Raw genomic sequence first — 16,137 nt, forward strand, 5'->3', positions numbered from 1 at the left:
TCCAGTATAGCAGAAAGCAATGCCATTCAAAGAGAAAAAAGACTGTTTCCCTAAAGTTTCAAAAAAAAGACTTCCACAGAATATATGCTAAAGTAGTGAATGCTATTAGGACAACTTAAAGTGACAAATAAGCTTGATAGGTTTGTCAGGGGGAAAGAAAATGGAGAATTCTGGTGAACAGAACTTTTATTTGCTAGTCTCTGTTCAACAGTTTTAGGATGAATTTTTCACATGTTACGATAAGCTTAATTTTATTTGCTTATTCACATTAAAAAAATCTATCTGAAGATAATCTATTGATGAAAGAACATTCATAATTAACACCTCTGAACATCTGAGTCTAGGGTTTACAGAATAAATAGTATAAAAATTTGAGGACAAAAACGAGTTTTAATATTACTAAACAACACTGTTCAGGGAAAAAAGAAAACAGTATCACTTAGGATCCCTGTAAGCATTACCTGCACTGAATAGAGCACACAATTACAACCAAAGCTTTAACTGCCATAAATAAAAATACAAAGTGAAACAATTTTTTTTACAAATTGATAAAACAGTAAATCCTTTGTTCAGAATTTCAATAAGATATATATCTATTCATGCAAGAAGATATTCGTAAGGGGGGCTTCCCTGGTGGCACAGTGGTTAAGAATCCGCCTGCCGATGCAGGGGACATGGGTTCGAGCCCTGGTGCGGGAAGATCCCGCATGCCACGGAGTAGCTGGGCCCGTCTGCCACAACTGCTGAGCCTGCGCTCTGGAGCCTGCGCGCCGCAACTACTGATCCTGTGTGCCACAACTACTGAGGCCTGCGCACCTAGAGCCTGTGCTCTGCAACGGGAGAGGCCACCTCACTGAGGGGCCCGCACACCGCGGCGAAGAGTGGCCCCCTGCTTGCCGCAGCTGGAGGGGGCCCGCATGCAGCAGCAAAGACCCAACGCAGCCAAAAATAAATAAATTAAATAAATAAGAAAAAAACAGCTAATCAGGATTTAAAAAAAAAAGATATACGTAAGGCTGGGCTTTTGTATTCAGTTGATAGACACAAGGCAACTATATTAACTGGAAAAATTGTTAACATCTCACACTGTGTAGCTAGGTTCAACATCATGTAAGATACTATAACATATATTCTTATAGAAAAACCTAGAAAAGTGCAAATTCCTTTCCCACTCGTCATCAAGATAATCCTAATTGTCTGTTTTATTTTAACTAAGTTCCCACCAGAATCTAGCCTCTCCATAAAATTTTCTAATGGCTCATGATAAACCTTTTATGAGCTATCAACACTACCATTTTTATGCTTATATACTGCAATTTTAGTCTTTTAGGTTGTATTCCTAAGATGACTTTCCATTAAGAATAGCATTACCACTCATCCTGGTTTTAGCACTGTAAATCCCATGTCCTGGGAACCATGGGATGGTTGGTCACCCTAATTAAGAAGTAAAAGCCCACATGTGTGGTAGCCTTACCTTGTCATCATGTGGATCATCTACAGCCAAGTCTTGTAACTCATGAGTTGTAACTTCAAGGGATGGAGTTTCTTTCTTTATGCTGTCTGAAACTCTTGGTCCGCCTTTAGGTTTCTGGGGCTGTTTCTTCACTGGTTCATCCTTTATTTTACCTTTCTTCCCCTTCTTCCCTTTTTCTTCTTTGTTTGAACCTGCAGACTTCAGTTCATAGAGGGAAAAAAAGTTAATGTTGTCAGTATTTTAACAAAGTATTGAATGTAAAGCATATGATAGGCAGTGGCCTGGATGCCCTTGAAAAACAAAAGAAGAAAATGTTTTTAGATGTTATTTACCCCTAGCAATTTCATGATGAGCTCACGTTCTTCTTCATCTTGGTCCTTGTACTTTTCCTTCATTTTTTTCATTTTACTCTACAAAATAAAAAAATTCAGCAGTAAAATGTCAACACATGTTTTGTAAAGAGAAGGTGCTACTTTATTTGTGTCAAAATTGTTTATTGAGTAAGGCACCATTATAACAAACAATATGAAGTCTATAACGATGGATAAACCATAGTCCTCACCCTCAAACAATTTACCATCTGGCGGAAAAAGAAGATACACAGAAGAGTAAGGACAAATTAATGCAAAATATTCTAAATACAAGCAAGTTTACTTTTAAGATAATTTAGAGAAAGGAGACATTTTTTCACCTTGAGCAAGAATTGCAGGGAAGATATAAAGCAAAACTAAAAGATTCATAGTACCTGGGAATACATGAACAGCAAGATTATAAGGTAAAGACAGCAGAGTAGTAACAGCAAGTCATCGCACTTGGTTGGCATCAGGATACACATATAGAGGAAGAACAGGAAATAAGGCAGCAAAGCTTAGCTGGGTATTTAGAGGCTATCAATACTTCGAATTTTATCAGTTAAACTACTGATTCTTTACTCTGGGTACACATCCAACTCACCCGAGCAGTTTTTAAAACTACAGACATACAGGCTTCACCTTCAAAGACTTTTTATCTTGACTAGTCTTAGCTAGGGCCCAAATAACAAATTTTTAAAATTTTAAAGATTGCTTTAAACAAGACACACAAAAAAACCACTAACTACAAAAGACTGATAAATCAGACTTCATTAAAATTAACAAATGATGCTCATCAAAAAACACTACTACAGGGACTTCCCTGGCCGTCCAGTGGTTGGGACTTCACCTTCCAATGCAGGGAGTGTGGGTTCGATCCCTGGCAGGGAGCTGAGATCCCACATGCCTCTGGGCCAAAAAAAAGACCAAAACATAAAACAGGAGCAATATTGTAACAAATTCAATAAAGACAAAAAAAAGGTCCACATCAAAAAAAAACCCCACTACTACAGAAGTGAAAAAGCAAGTCTTGAAACATGAAAAGTAGTTGTAATACATATAACCAAGAAAAGACTTGTATTCAGGGTTTCAAAGAACTCCTATAAATCAGTAAGAAAGCTGGACAACCCAACTTTTTAAAGCCAAATTAAGTTTCAGTATACACACACTTGAATGACTTAAAAAACGCTAACAATACCGTTAGTGATGACGTGAAGCAACTGGAACTCTGATACACTGCTTGATGTGAAATTGGTACAAGTACTCTGGAAAACTGTTTGGTAATATCTACTAAAGCCAAACACAATATGTGCACTATAACCCAGCATTTCCACTCCTAGCTATACACAACAGAAATGCACACTTGAGAACCTAAAAGATACATGTCTTCGATTATCAACAATACAGCAGACAGAAATTGTGGCAGATCCATCAGTGGAATGCCATTTAGCAATGCAAATGAACTACTGTCACACACAACAACATGGATGAGTCAAAAGGTTGAGTGAAAGATGCCAGACCAAAGAATATATACAGTATGATTGCTTTTTTACATAAAGTTCAAAAACAGGCAAAATAATCTACAGTGATTAAAGAATAATGTTTTTCTCTGGCAGGGATACTATTTATAGAAAGGGACAAGAGTGAGTCCTCTGGAGTAATATAAACATTCAAGTGTCTTATTCTGAGTGGTGGTTTCACAGATTTATGTGCATATAAAAACTGAGCTAAAAACAAGATTTGTGCATTTTACTATGTGTACATTACACCTCAAAAAACAAAAAACCCCAAGAATAAAATAAACACTATTACCATTAAATTGAACCAAGAAATGGAAAACCCAATAAAAAGAACAGTTTCTTGGAAAATATAACTTAGGAAAGCCAACTTTGAAAAAACCAGAAAACCTGAATGATAATCACTAAAAAAATTTAGTTAGAACTTAAAAACCTACCCATATATCCCCAAATATCAGGCCCCGGTTTATAAGCAATTGCTAAAAATATTTCAAGGAACAATCTCCATTTTACACAAAGTACTAAAGAGCAGAAAAAGGGAAAAGTATCAAACTTACTTTATGAAGCTGGTATCATCTAGATACCAAAAACAGGCAAGGACAGTATTAGGGGCCAGTCTAAGAGATTTTCTTAATATACCACACTAATTCATGAAGGGAGAAAAATAATACATGCAGAAAAACCATTCAATAAAGTTTAACTCATCATTATTAAAACTAGCCCTTTGTAAAGGATATTTATCAACAACCCACAAGAAACATCCTACAATGTTAAAGATCACAGAAATAGTCCCTTTAATGTATAACAAAGAAGTACACTATTGTTACTTTTATGTAACACTGTAGTGATGTTTGAGCCAGTACAAGGTGAGAAAAATAACAATAGATGTTAGGATTAGAAGAGAAGAGCCATTATTTGTAGACAGTGACTGCCTGAATTTCATCTGTAGATGAAATATAAAATATTCAGTGAGACTGCCTAATACTAGATATACACATGAAAACTGTCTTTCCATATACCAGTAACTAATAACCATGAAGTGGAAGTTTTAAAAATACACCATTTACTGGACTTCCTGGTGGCACAGTGGTTAAGAATCCACCTGCCAGTGCAGGGGACACGGGTTCGAGCCCTGGTCCGGGAAGATACCATGTGCCATGGAGCAACTAAGCCCGTGCGCCACAACTACTGAAGCCTGCGTGCCTAGAGCCCGTGCTCTGCAACAAGAGAAGCCACCACAATGAGAAGCCCGCGCACCACAATGAAGAGGAACCCGTTTGCCGCAACTAGAGAAAGCCTGTGCACAGCAACGAAGACCCAACGCAGCCAAAAATAAATAAATAAAAAATGAAAATATACCACTTACAAAAAGTAAGACAATATAAGTAGGAATAGATAGGATGTACAAGACTCTAAAAGGAAATATATCTTTATTGAAGAATATAAAATATTCTTATGTACTTATGGTCCACATTCACGAACAGTTAGACTCAATATGGTAAAGATGATAGTTCTCCACAAAATAATCTAAAAATTTAATATATTTTAGTAAAAATTCCATCAGGATTTGCCTTGGAACTTATCTGCAGAATATTTCATTGTATAAATGCACCACGTTATTTTTTTGTTATTTTATATTATTAGGCATTTAAGATTTTCAGATTTTTTGCAGTTATAAACTTTAACTTATGAAAATTCCCTGGTGGTCCAATGGTTAGGACTGTGTGCTTTCACTGCCAAGGGCCCAGGTTTGACCCCTGGTGGGGAACAAAGATCCCACCAGCCGTGCGGTGCGGCCAAAAAAAAAACAAAAACTTGATGAATATCCTTAGTGCATACATATGATTTTTTTAGGATAAATTTCTAAAAATAAGAATTGCTGAGTGAGTCAGAGGGCAAATGCATTGTTAAGGACTCTTTTTTTAAAAAACATTTATTTATTTACGTGGCTGCTTTGGGTCTTAGTTGTGGCACGCAGGATCTTCACTGTGGTATGCGGGGTCTTTCATTGCGGCGCGTGGGCTCAGTAGTTGCAGTGCGCAGGCTTAGTTGCCCTGTGGCATGTGGGACTGTAGTTCCCCAACCAGGAATCAAACCCATGTACCCTGCACTGGAAGGCAGATTCTTAACCACTGGACCACCAGGGAAGTACTGAATTGTTAGAGGACTCTTGCTGGAAATTCCCATGGTATATATTCAAACTTTTATTGAATGACTGAACACACATTATCTATTAATTTGATGGGTGAAAAAATTCCCCTTGTTGACATAAGCATTTCTCTGATCCCTGCTTCCCCACTCCCCAATCTGTCATTTGTCTTTCAATTTTATTGATGGTTCTTTTCTCCACCTGATATTTACTTCAATATTTTTAAAAACATGACTAGCCAATAATTTTTAATGTTTCATACCCTCCCAATCTGTAATAATACTTTATCAAATACTAAATTTTAAAATACACAGTTTATGGTTCTATGTGTAGATTTTATTCTGCCTCACTTTTCTATCTGGCTGTTCCTATGTTAACACATACTGTTTTAATAATTCTAACAGTAAATGTTTTACTACCTAGTAGGGAAATCGTTCCTTGATCTTCTTTTTCAAGATTTTCTGGGACTTCCCTGGTGGTGCAGTGGTTAGGAGTCCGCCTGCCAATGCAGGGGATTCAGGTTCAAGCCCTGGTCCAGGAAGATCCCACATGCCGTGGAGCAGCTGAGCCGAGCCACAGCTACTGAAGCCCACACGCCTAGAGCCGGTGCTCCGCAACAAAGACAAGCCACCACGATAAGAAGCCCCTGCACCGCAACGGAGAGTAGCCCCCGCTCACCACAACTAGAGAAAGCCCGCGCATAGCAATGAAGACCCAACAGAGCCGAAAATAAATAAATAATTGTATTAAAAAAAAAAAAACAACAACAGATTTTCTTAGCTATTCTCTGGTATTTACTCTTTCAAATGAACTTCAGAATTACTTTATCAAGTTAATTAAAATCTCAATTCTTTTTTGAATGACTTCATGTTGAATTTACATATTAATATGAATTGATTTCTTCCCTTCCATATGTATAGTATATCCTTTCACTTATATGAAGCCCACTGGAAAAAAACATAGGAAATTCTGACTACTATGGATGGAGGAAAGATAAAACATGATCTTTACTAAGATTTCAAAGGAATTTAATTTTCCTCAAAATATACCTATACATCAGCTCACAATCTCTTTACACTGCTACAACATTTTTTAAAGTACAGTCTATACCCACTACCTCTTCCTTCATTCCTTACCTTTATAAAATATGTAAGAACTGTAACCAAAATTGCATTAATAACTGAAAAAGAAACCACTGAGTTAAATTATCAATGGAGACCAGCATTGCCAGTTATTAGCTGAATGTCTCTGGCAAATAAATCACAATCTCCTATTACTCTTCTACATAACATGAAAGCTTCTGTATAGATGATCTTAAAAGAACAGAACAGTGATCTCTATGCTCCCTAAACACTATCTTTTCAACTAATTTTCAAAAGAAGTCACACAGGATTATTCTTTTCTCTACATCTTGTTTCATTTAAACCTCACAACTTCATTTGTGAATCATGTAGTACTAACTTTAACAGCTCACTCCAAAGTTGTATTACCTTTTGTCCTCGTTTCATTGGCTGCACAGCCGGGACATTTTTGCTGGTGTTCTGATGAGTTTCAATGTGTAGAGCATTTTCTTTTTCTTTGTCCTTTCCTTCTATCATTTCTAAATCCCCTGAGTCACTTGGAAGCTTTTTTTTCTTCATTTCCCTAAATATAAATGAAACGGAAACATCTAAGAACTTCATATTCTTAGTACCCTAAAAAAATTACATGGGGAGGGGAACATGTGCAATATATAAGAGATCAAGGCTTCTGCTTAATTTGTTATCACCAGGCTACAGTATACAAGAAGTGCAAGTCATCATACAAGAAAAAGCTGAAAATTTTTCTCTCATGCATTTATCATTCTCTCTGTCATCCAGGCTCAAAATACTGGCATCCTTGACTTATCTTGATTCAGTAGCCACGTTAAGTCCCTCAACACTTTGATGGCCAGGCACTGGGATTTTGTAGTCTTTGTATCAACATGGCCTTGGCAGATGTTAGGTATTCGATAAAACATTTGTGGATTGGTTAGCAGAATAAATGGATTTTAAAAATAAGCAGATTAAAGAGAAAAGGAAAATTTTATTACTGTGATATTTTTCATGTGCGATCTCTTCTATTCCCAATGCCACTGCCCTAAGGCCAGGTCCTTATCACTTGCCACCCAGACTTCCTCCATATTTCCCCCATAATCTGTTCTCCATGAACTTCTAGATTATTTTTCCATAACTGTTTACCTATGTCACACTCGCATTCAAAATCTTCCAAAAGTCCTCCTCACATCACTTTCAGGATAAGTCTAAAACACTTAGCTTGTCATTCTAGGTTCTCCACTTTTGGTCCAATCTCACTTTGCCAATCTTATCTACCAGTTCACAAACATGAATATTCTGTTCCTTTCACCTCAATCTATCATTTCCCCAAAGCACTTTGAATATTACATCCAAATACCCACCACCTCCTTCCCTTTGATCATACTAATTCTCCTTGGAGTCTCCGACCTTCTTAACTTCATTTACCTAAGATCCTACTATATCTTCAAGGTATAAACTTCTGATGGTATTTCCCAAAACAACTGAACTCAAAGTAAATTCTTACTCCTGAATTACTGTATCACTTTCTGATAACACTATTTATAGATTTATGGCTATTTCCTGAATCCAGGACTCAAAAGCTTCTTGATGGCATGAACTTTATATTTTACCTCTTTGTGTACTCAGTATCTAGCATAATACCATGTATTCAGAGAGATTTCTGTAATTGTTTATAATGATAATCTTTCTCAAAAGAGTTTATTATCCACTTCAATCTAGGGCCTCTTTCTGGAGTGCTTTACTAGTTGTAGTCTTTTTCACCCTACAGTAGTTGTCTCAGTTGTCCCTTTCATTCTGCCTCTATCTTTTTCTTTTTCTGTTCGCCTTCTGAGCCCTACTATATTAGAGAAAAAGAAAAGACAAGGAAGAAACCCCAAGTCTTCTTCTTACATAAAAATTTCCTAATTTCAGTACAGGAATGCCTCAGAGATATTGCAGATTCTGTTCCAGACTACTGTAATAAAGTGAGTATCGCAGTAAAGCGAGTCATGAATTTTTTGGTTTCCCAGTGCATATAAAGTTATGCCTACACTCTACTGCAGTCTATTAAGTGTGCAAAGCAATATGTCTTAAAAAAAGCAATGTATATACCTTAATTTAAAAACACTTTATTGCTAAAAAATGCTTACCACCCTCTGAGCCTTCAGTGAGTCGTACTCTTTTTATAATAGTAATATCAAAGATCACTGATCACAGATCACCATAACAAATATAATAATAATGAAAAAGTTTGAAATATTGCAAGAATTCCAAAATACGACCCAGAGACATGAAGTGAACAAATGCTGTTGGAAAAATGGTGCCAACGATTTGCTCCATGTGGGGTTGCCATAAACTTTCAATTTGTAAAAAACACAGTATCTGCAAAGCACAAATAAAATGAGGTATGCCTGTATTCCTGTTTACTTCTGTCAATATTACCCTAGAATCAGCCTGTCTAATACACTGCAGCTATTATTGTACATATTTATGTAATAAAAGGTCTGTCTTCTGTTACTTGACCTATCTCACTGATTACAGTAGCAGACTGGGGCCCTAAAACAGAAGAACCTGTTAGAGCAGAATATGAAAAACTAAACAAAATTTATGCTAAGTCTTGATAATTTTAGTAAGGGAGATCTTTGTAAGAGCCAAGTGATCTGTCATGACTGAACTGTTAATTAAAAAAAAAAAAATAGATGCTTTTCAGTTAAATAACACAAGTATATTTACCTTCTTTCCTTGGCTGACAAATGCCTCCGGCTCTGCAACTTACTGTCGCTCTATTAAAATTAAAACAAAAAACAAGCAAATACAAACAATAACATCGCCACTGTTAATTTTTCATAAAGCTAAAATTAAAAAGTAGAAAATTATTTGTTGAGAAGTACATGATGTTCTTCATAAAACTGAAAAAAAACCTTTACCATATTAGAAGATTCCTCTTTTGAAGCCAATTTCTGGAGAGACCTATGGAAACAAACCGAAAGAGAAGTCCACTACCCTATAAAAGGCATTCACTTACAAAGTCCCAAAACATTCCCATATCATACTCTTAGTTAATTATCGGCAATCCTACAAATTTTCAAATTTGGTAAAATTAGAAAAAATATAATCAAACTGCTCATCTCCTCACTTTAAAATATATTCTTAAATAGTTGACATGTATTGGACACTTACTATGTACCAGGCACTGCTAGATGCTTTACATTCATGTAACCTTCAAAACCCTATGAAGGGGGTACCATTCTCTTTTCACCAAGAAGAAAACTGAAGCTTAGACATAGAGTCACTTGCCCAAGGACATACTCTAAGATTCAATACTGGTCTGACTCCTAAGCCTTTCCTAACTACTCCAATAATAAAGCTTTTATAGCTATGGTATTGTTTACCTGGTGATCAGTAAGACATTAAAGACTAACACATTTTTTTTTCATGTAACTGCTTTTATTATTAGCATTTATAACCATTTACTTGTTTCTATTTTGACCTAGTTTGGCCACTTTTATATATATTGTGTTTTTCTACCCTGGGTCCTGGGAATTTCTTAAGAGAGATCTACCCCCCTATCAAATGGTGAAAAGATAGTAAGCTCGTAGGACAATGGAGGGTAAAAGCACTGAAGTCAATCTTGGTATCATTTGTATAAGGATTAACTCTTCATCACTCCCAGCTTACAAAATAAAACTTAAAATTACAGTTTTTAAATTACCTTTGGGATTGAAGGTGGGACAAGTCAATGGAAGTATCAGGATAATGTAATGTCTCTTCTCCTTCATCCTTCATTTCATCAACAGGTTCCTGATGCTTTACCACCTCCTCAGATTCTCCTTCATCTTCAGAGCTTTCTTCCTGAATTAGTTCATTTAGCTCATCACCACCACTCTGAATAGTAATATCCCCTTGGTCAACCTGAGTCACAAGTTCCACTTCCACAGGAGTTTCATGTAATTCCTCTTTATCTTCTTCACTGCTACTGTCACCTCTATCTATTGAATTACCATAAGGAAAGTCAGAGTGCTATCACCACAACAAGGTTAGATGATTTCCTTGAAAACTTCATAAAAATATTCAATTCACTCCCTCTTTCTCCAAAAGATCACCAGAAAAATGCCTGATCTTCCCCAAAGGTTACTCTGACTTAGACAAAAGGATACTCTGTATCAGGAATTGTTTGGAATAAATTATCTCCAAGATCCTTTACTACAATAAATTTCTTAGACATTGCAACCATTTCTACAATGAAAACTATTGCTTGTCTTTGTTAAGTATTTCCAAAAAGGAGGAAAACAGAAGTAGTTATATAAATTCTGCCACTTTTATTATAATTTGCACATGAGAACTGAAATGAGATAAAACAAGTTACATAACTGGGACACAGCAAGTGTTCACGCTTTTACAAAAGGAACACCGTCTAGTAGTAATAATATGGTCTAGTTACCTCACCTGTAAAATAAGATGCCACCAACCATCTGACAAGGATGGTTGTGAGAATTCAATAAAAAATAATGTAAATAAAGTATACATGTCATGAACATGGTGAGAATTCAAAAAAATAGAATCATGTACAATAGCAGTTGTAAGTGAAACAATGAACTATTACTCCTAAAAAGGAATGACTCTAGGAGATGTAAAAATAACTTAGAGGGCATACATTCCCTAGTTCCTTTAGGTAGGTAGGTAAATTTATTTCAGCAACCACAGCTGCTCTCTACTTGAAGCAAATACATTATTAAATCAAGCTGAATTCTCATAAGAAATTGTACTTGTTATAAACTCATCTTTGTATTGCTTCTAATTCCTAAACCCAAAAGTAAATGCTCACTTATATATACCCAAGTCTATCTCTGTTAAACACATTTATGTACTACTCATTAAATACTGGGAAAGTTTTATAATATAAACATATATTCAAGTATTAGTTATGGATCCAATTAAACACTTTATAATTCACTAGAATAAGTATATTTAACATTTCCGAAACCAAAATTCAATAAAGTTGACAGCCAGTTGGGGTTTTTTTGGAAATTTTAATTACCCCAAAAGAGACGATCTTCTAAGTAAGAATTTAGAAGCAAAACTAGACAACAGAAAACATTATAAGCTACTTTATTAAAATCTGTAAACTACCTAGTTGTTCCATTTCCTCTGATATGAGTTCACTTGTGCAAATCGCCAGTGTCTCCATGTCTTCATCCTGCACTCTGACTTTTCGTTCACCCCGATGTCTCCAAATACAAGACTCATCTACCTATGGAAACAGTTCTTTTCACTGGTGGAACTTTAGGTTAAGACTAATGAAAATCAGAAAAAAAATAATGAAGAAGCTGAAGAGTACCTTAAAGAGGAAGCTAAACCCCATCATTAGATGTGAGGGAGGAAGGAAATTCTTTTTTCCTACGAAAGATAATGTACACAAATGTTTTAAAAATACTGTTTTCTCCATTTTATGCTTGTAAGATATCTGCCACAATGGTCACGTTTGTTCTGTCTTTTCTCTGTCATGAAGGAACATTTCCCATTTACAGAATTTGGCATTATATATAGGAACAGGAGTTAAGAAAGAAAAAATATGAGTGCTTGCTCTCATCATCTGGGTTAGTCAGATCCTGAATAATCTATTTTTAGAAAAAAGGTCATGCTATACTTCCTTACCCTTATAAATGTAAACTATATGAAAGTACACTGTCATCAATAAAAATATATATGGAGATGACATGTCAAATGCTAAATTTGCTACACCACAGCAAAATTTTCCTTATTTAATAACAGACTTCATATATGAAGTCAGAATAATTAGTTTCTGTTCTGAGAATATTAGTAGATGGTCCTCAAACCTGTCTCCATAATCCACTGGCAAGTCATTACCTCTTATCATGAAGCTTCCTGTTGTCAAATACTCTCCAGTTGGTGCTGTTTTAGACACCTGAGGAACACAATACATTATACTCTTGTCTTAAGAAATATGTTTTTTAAATTTTCACCTGAGAAAGTAAAGCCATATTGAAGTAAAGAGTACTACGTCCTGAAAAGTTTATAATTTAGCAAAAATTCTTAACACTGAAGGGCTATCTCTTCAAAGACAGATATACGTTTGTCCGTAACAAAGAAAAGAAATAATGAAGGATACACTACATCAATCATTTTCAAATGCCATGGACTAGAGCCACAACTGATCCACATTTCCTCTAATGTGAGACATAATAAGGAAAACAAGGATAGTTTAATAAGCTCATCATAAAGGTATAAAACTATATTTACTATATTTATTACATTAAATCCTTTCCTGATATACTTTTTTTTGGTAATGAAATAACCTTTCATCTTAGTAAATAAAGATAATAGCATATTTTTTAAAATATCTTCTAATTTGGCAAAATAGGAAGTGAGCAATGTAACTCCACAATTTAAAAAAAATTTACACATCTGTGAAACACCCAAATCTGAGAGTATCTTTACTAGTAATAGTTATGCAAGGGATTAAAAGCACACTAAAAAAACCTATTCATAAAAGAATTAAAGCCACTTTTATAATAGTACCAAGGCAGAAAATATAATCCCAGAAGTGATATTAATTTCCTAAGGACACAATACCACAACGTAGCGGAAAATAATAAATATAAACAGATATAAAATGAAACTAAATCTAAGGGAGGATAATAGTATTGAACTCTCTTTACCTTGCTGTATAGCTTTAAGACTTTGTAAAAGTTTATCATTATCAATTATAATTCTTGAGAACGTGAAATGAATAGCAATGTGAAGTCATATATGGAATGAAGTATCATCAAAAAAATAGCATTAACCACAAAGAAGGACAATTACTAAACCAAGTGTATAGAAAAAACCACTGGATATACCTACTTTACAGGAAGGGCCAAAGAGAATTCAGAAAATTTCCACAAAGGCAAACAGGAGAAAGACTTTTTAGGTCAGTAGGCCAGTTATAACTGGAACAGTCTTTATCCCATATAATTACATAGATCACTCTCAAATCTTACCTTTCCAGAAAGGCCTTCCCTGACACTACATTCAAACTGGTAGCCTCTATCACTCTCTATCCCCTTACTCTGCTTTAAAAATAAACTTTGTTACCTGCCACTACATATCTATTTTTCAACACCAAAATGTCAACTCCATCACAAGGTACTTTGTCTGCCTTGTTCAATTCTATATCCTCACAATTTGGAACACAGTTGCTCTTACTAAATTAAGAAAAAGGACCACAGCCCTTATTACCTGATGATGGTACACCCACCAAGCACTAGTGATAACTCGTGCATCCCAAGCAGCACTGTAGCAAAGTGCCATCGTGCCAGCTTCAGTCAAGGTCCGAGGGGGAATTGGTTCTCCTGTAATAACAATACTAGAACGCTTCAGTACCAAGGTACAGACTTTCTAGAGCAAGACATGGAAACCACATGCAGCATAACAGGTTCACTCCTCTTATATTTTAAATAATAATACCACACTTTAATTTCAGTATTACAAGAAGTTACTATTTTTATTAAAAATGTATTTACAGGGCTTCCCTGGTGGTGCAGTGGTTAAGAATCTGCCTGCCAATGCAGGGAACACGGGTTTGATCCCTGGTCTGGGAAGATCCCACATGCCACGGAGCAACTAAGCCCATGCGCCACAACTAATGAGCCTGCGCTCTAGAGCCTGCAAGCCACAACTACTGAGCCAGTGTGCCAGAACTACTGAATCCCACATGCCTAGAGCCCATGCTCCGCAACAAGAGAAGCCACCGCAATGAGAAGCCCGCGCACTGCAATGAAGAGTAGCCCCCGCTCGCTGCAACTAGAGAAAGCCCGCGCACGGCAACAAAGACCCAACGCAGCCAAAAATAAATAAATTTTAAAAATTTTTTTAAAAATGTATTTACACAGCAGGTTTTTAAATGGTCTAAGTAAATAAAACAAGTCAGAGGAGAAATATCCTCTTTTATCAGTAATTCTAACTTCATTCCAGAAAGGATAATTTAGAAAAATCTATTCAAAGGTTGAAGACTTCCAGAATTACTATATATTGCCTAATTTGTCAAAATGAAGAGCATATTAATATACCCCTACAGTAAGAATTCAAATATTTTAAAATTGGGATATAATTCACATACCATAAAATTCACTCTTTTAAGGTGTACAATTCAGCGGGTTTTAGTATAGTCATAAAGCTATGCAATCATTACCATTAATTTCAGAACATTTTCATCATCCCCAAAAGAAATCCTGTATCTATTAATAGTCACTTCATCTTCCCAGCCACTGGCAATCACTAATCTACTTTCTGTCTCTACAGATTTGCCTATTTTGGAATTTTATATACATGGAATCATACATACCTGGCTTCTTTCACTTAGCATGTTTTCAAGGTTCATTCATGTGAGAGCATATGTCAGTACCTCATTTCTTTTTAAGTCTAAATAATATTCTATTATATGGATACACCACATTTTGTTTATTAATCAATGGATCGACATACAGGTTGTTTCCGTTTCTTGGCTATTATAATGCTATTATGAATATCTGCAAATAAGTTTGGACATATGTTTTCAATGATCTTGGAATACCTAGGAGTGGAATTGCTGGGTCACATGGTAAAATCTATGTTTACCTTTTTCAGAAACTATGAAACTATTTCCTATAGCAGCTAGATCATTGTCCATTCCCACCTGCAGTGTATAAGAGTTCCAATCTCTCCACAACCTTAGCAACATGTTACTGTTTTTTTGTTTCTTTTGGCCGCCCTGTGTGGCTTGTGGGATTTTAGTTCCCCGACCAGTGATTGAACCCAAGCCCTTGGCAGTGACAGTGTGGAGTCCTAACCACTGTACCGCCAGGGAATTCCCACTGTTTTTTTATTTCAACTATTCTTGTGGGTGTTAAGTGGTATTTCTCTGTGGTTTTGATTTGCATTTCCCTAACGGACAAATGATGCTGAGCATCTTATCATGTGCTTGTTGGCCTTTTGTATATCTTTGGAGAAATGTCTATTTCACATTTTAAAAATTTTGTTCATTTTAAAATTGCCTTTCTATTGTTGAGTCAGAAGAGTTCTAGAGTTCTTTGGATATTGGTCCTTTATCAGATAAATGACTTGCAAATATTTCCTCCCATTCTGTGGACTGTCTTTTCACTTTCTTGATAAGAGTCCTCTGAATTAAAGTTTTAATTTTGCTTAAATCTGATTTGTTTTCTCTTCGGTTGCTTATGCTTATGGTGTCATATCTAAAAAATGACTTCTGATCCAAGATTATGAAGTTTTTTTACACCTTATTTTCTTCTAAAAGTCTTATAGTTTTAGCTCTTAAATTTAGGTCTGATGCATTTTTTTTTTTTTTTTTCGGTACGCAGGCCTCTCACTGTTGTGGCCTCTCCCGTTGCAGAGCACAGGCTCCGGACGCGCAGGCTCAGCGGCCATGGCTCATGGGCCCAGCCGCTCCGCGGCATGTGGGATCTTCCCAGACTGGGGCACGAACCCGTGTCCCCTGCATCGGCAGGCGGACTCTCAACCACCTGCGCCACCAGGGAAGCCCTGATGCATTTTTTTTTTTTTTCTTTTTTGTGGTACGCGGGCCTCTCACTGCTGT

General features: G+C 36.0%; 1 protein-coding gene across 2 annotated transcripts in view; it reads right to left on the reverse strand.

The window, feature by feature from the left end:
• The window catches only part of NEMF (nuclear export mediator factor), a 53,102-nt gene that overhangs the window by 2,754 nt on the left and 34,211 nt on the right, over positions 1-16,137 (reverse strand). For both annotated transcript variants that reach the window (XM_029236602.1, XM_029236603.1), the window contains exons 19-28: positions 13,785-13,897; positions 12,414-12,471; positions 11,884-11,942; positions 11,676-11,796; positions 10,258-10,534; positions 9,473-9,515; positions 9,279-9,328; positions 6,981-7,134; positions 1,807-1,884; positions 1,475-1,672 (exon numbers count right to left, since the gene is read on the reverse strand). In XM_029236602.1, the coding sequence (XP_029092435.1) occupies positions 1,475-1,672; positions 1,807-1,884; positions 6,981-7,134; positions 9,279-9,328; positions 9,473-9,515; positions 10,258-10,534; positions 11,676-11,796; positions 11,884-11,942; positions 12,414-12,471; positions 13,785-13,897 (1,151 nt within the window). The remainder of the gene's footprint in view (positions 1-1,474; positions 1,673-1,806; positions 1,885-6,980; positions 7,135-9,278; positions 9,329-9,472; positions 9,516-10,257; positions 10,535-11,675; positions 11,797-11,883; positions 11,943-12,413; positions 12,472-13,784; positions 13,898-16,137) is intronic.

The sequence above is a fragment of the Monodon monoceros genome, unplaced genomic scaffold, assembly GCF_005190385.1.
Source record: "Monodon monoceros isolate NGI ecotype Baffin Bay Population unplaced genomic scaffold, NGI_Narwhal_1 Super_Scaffold_21, whole genome shotgun sequence".
NCBI lineage: Eukaryota > Metazoa > Chordata > Mammalia > Artiodactyla > Monodontidae > Monodon > Monodon monoceros.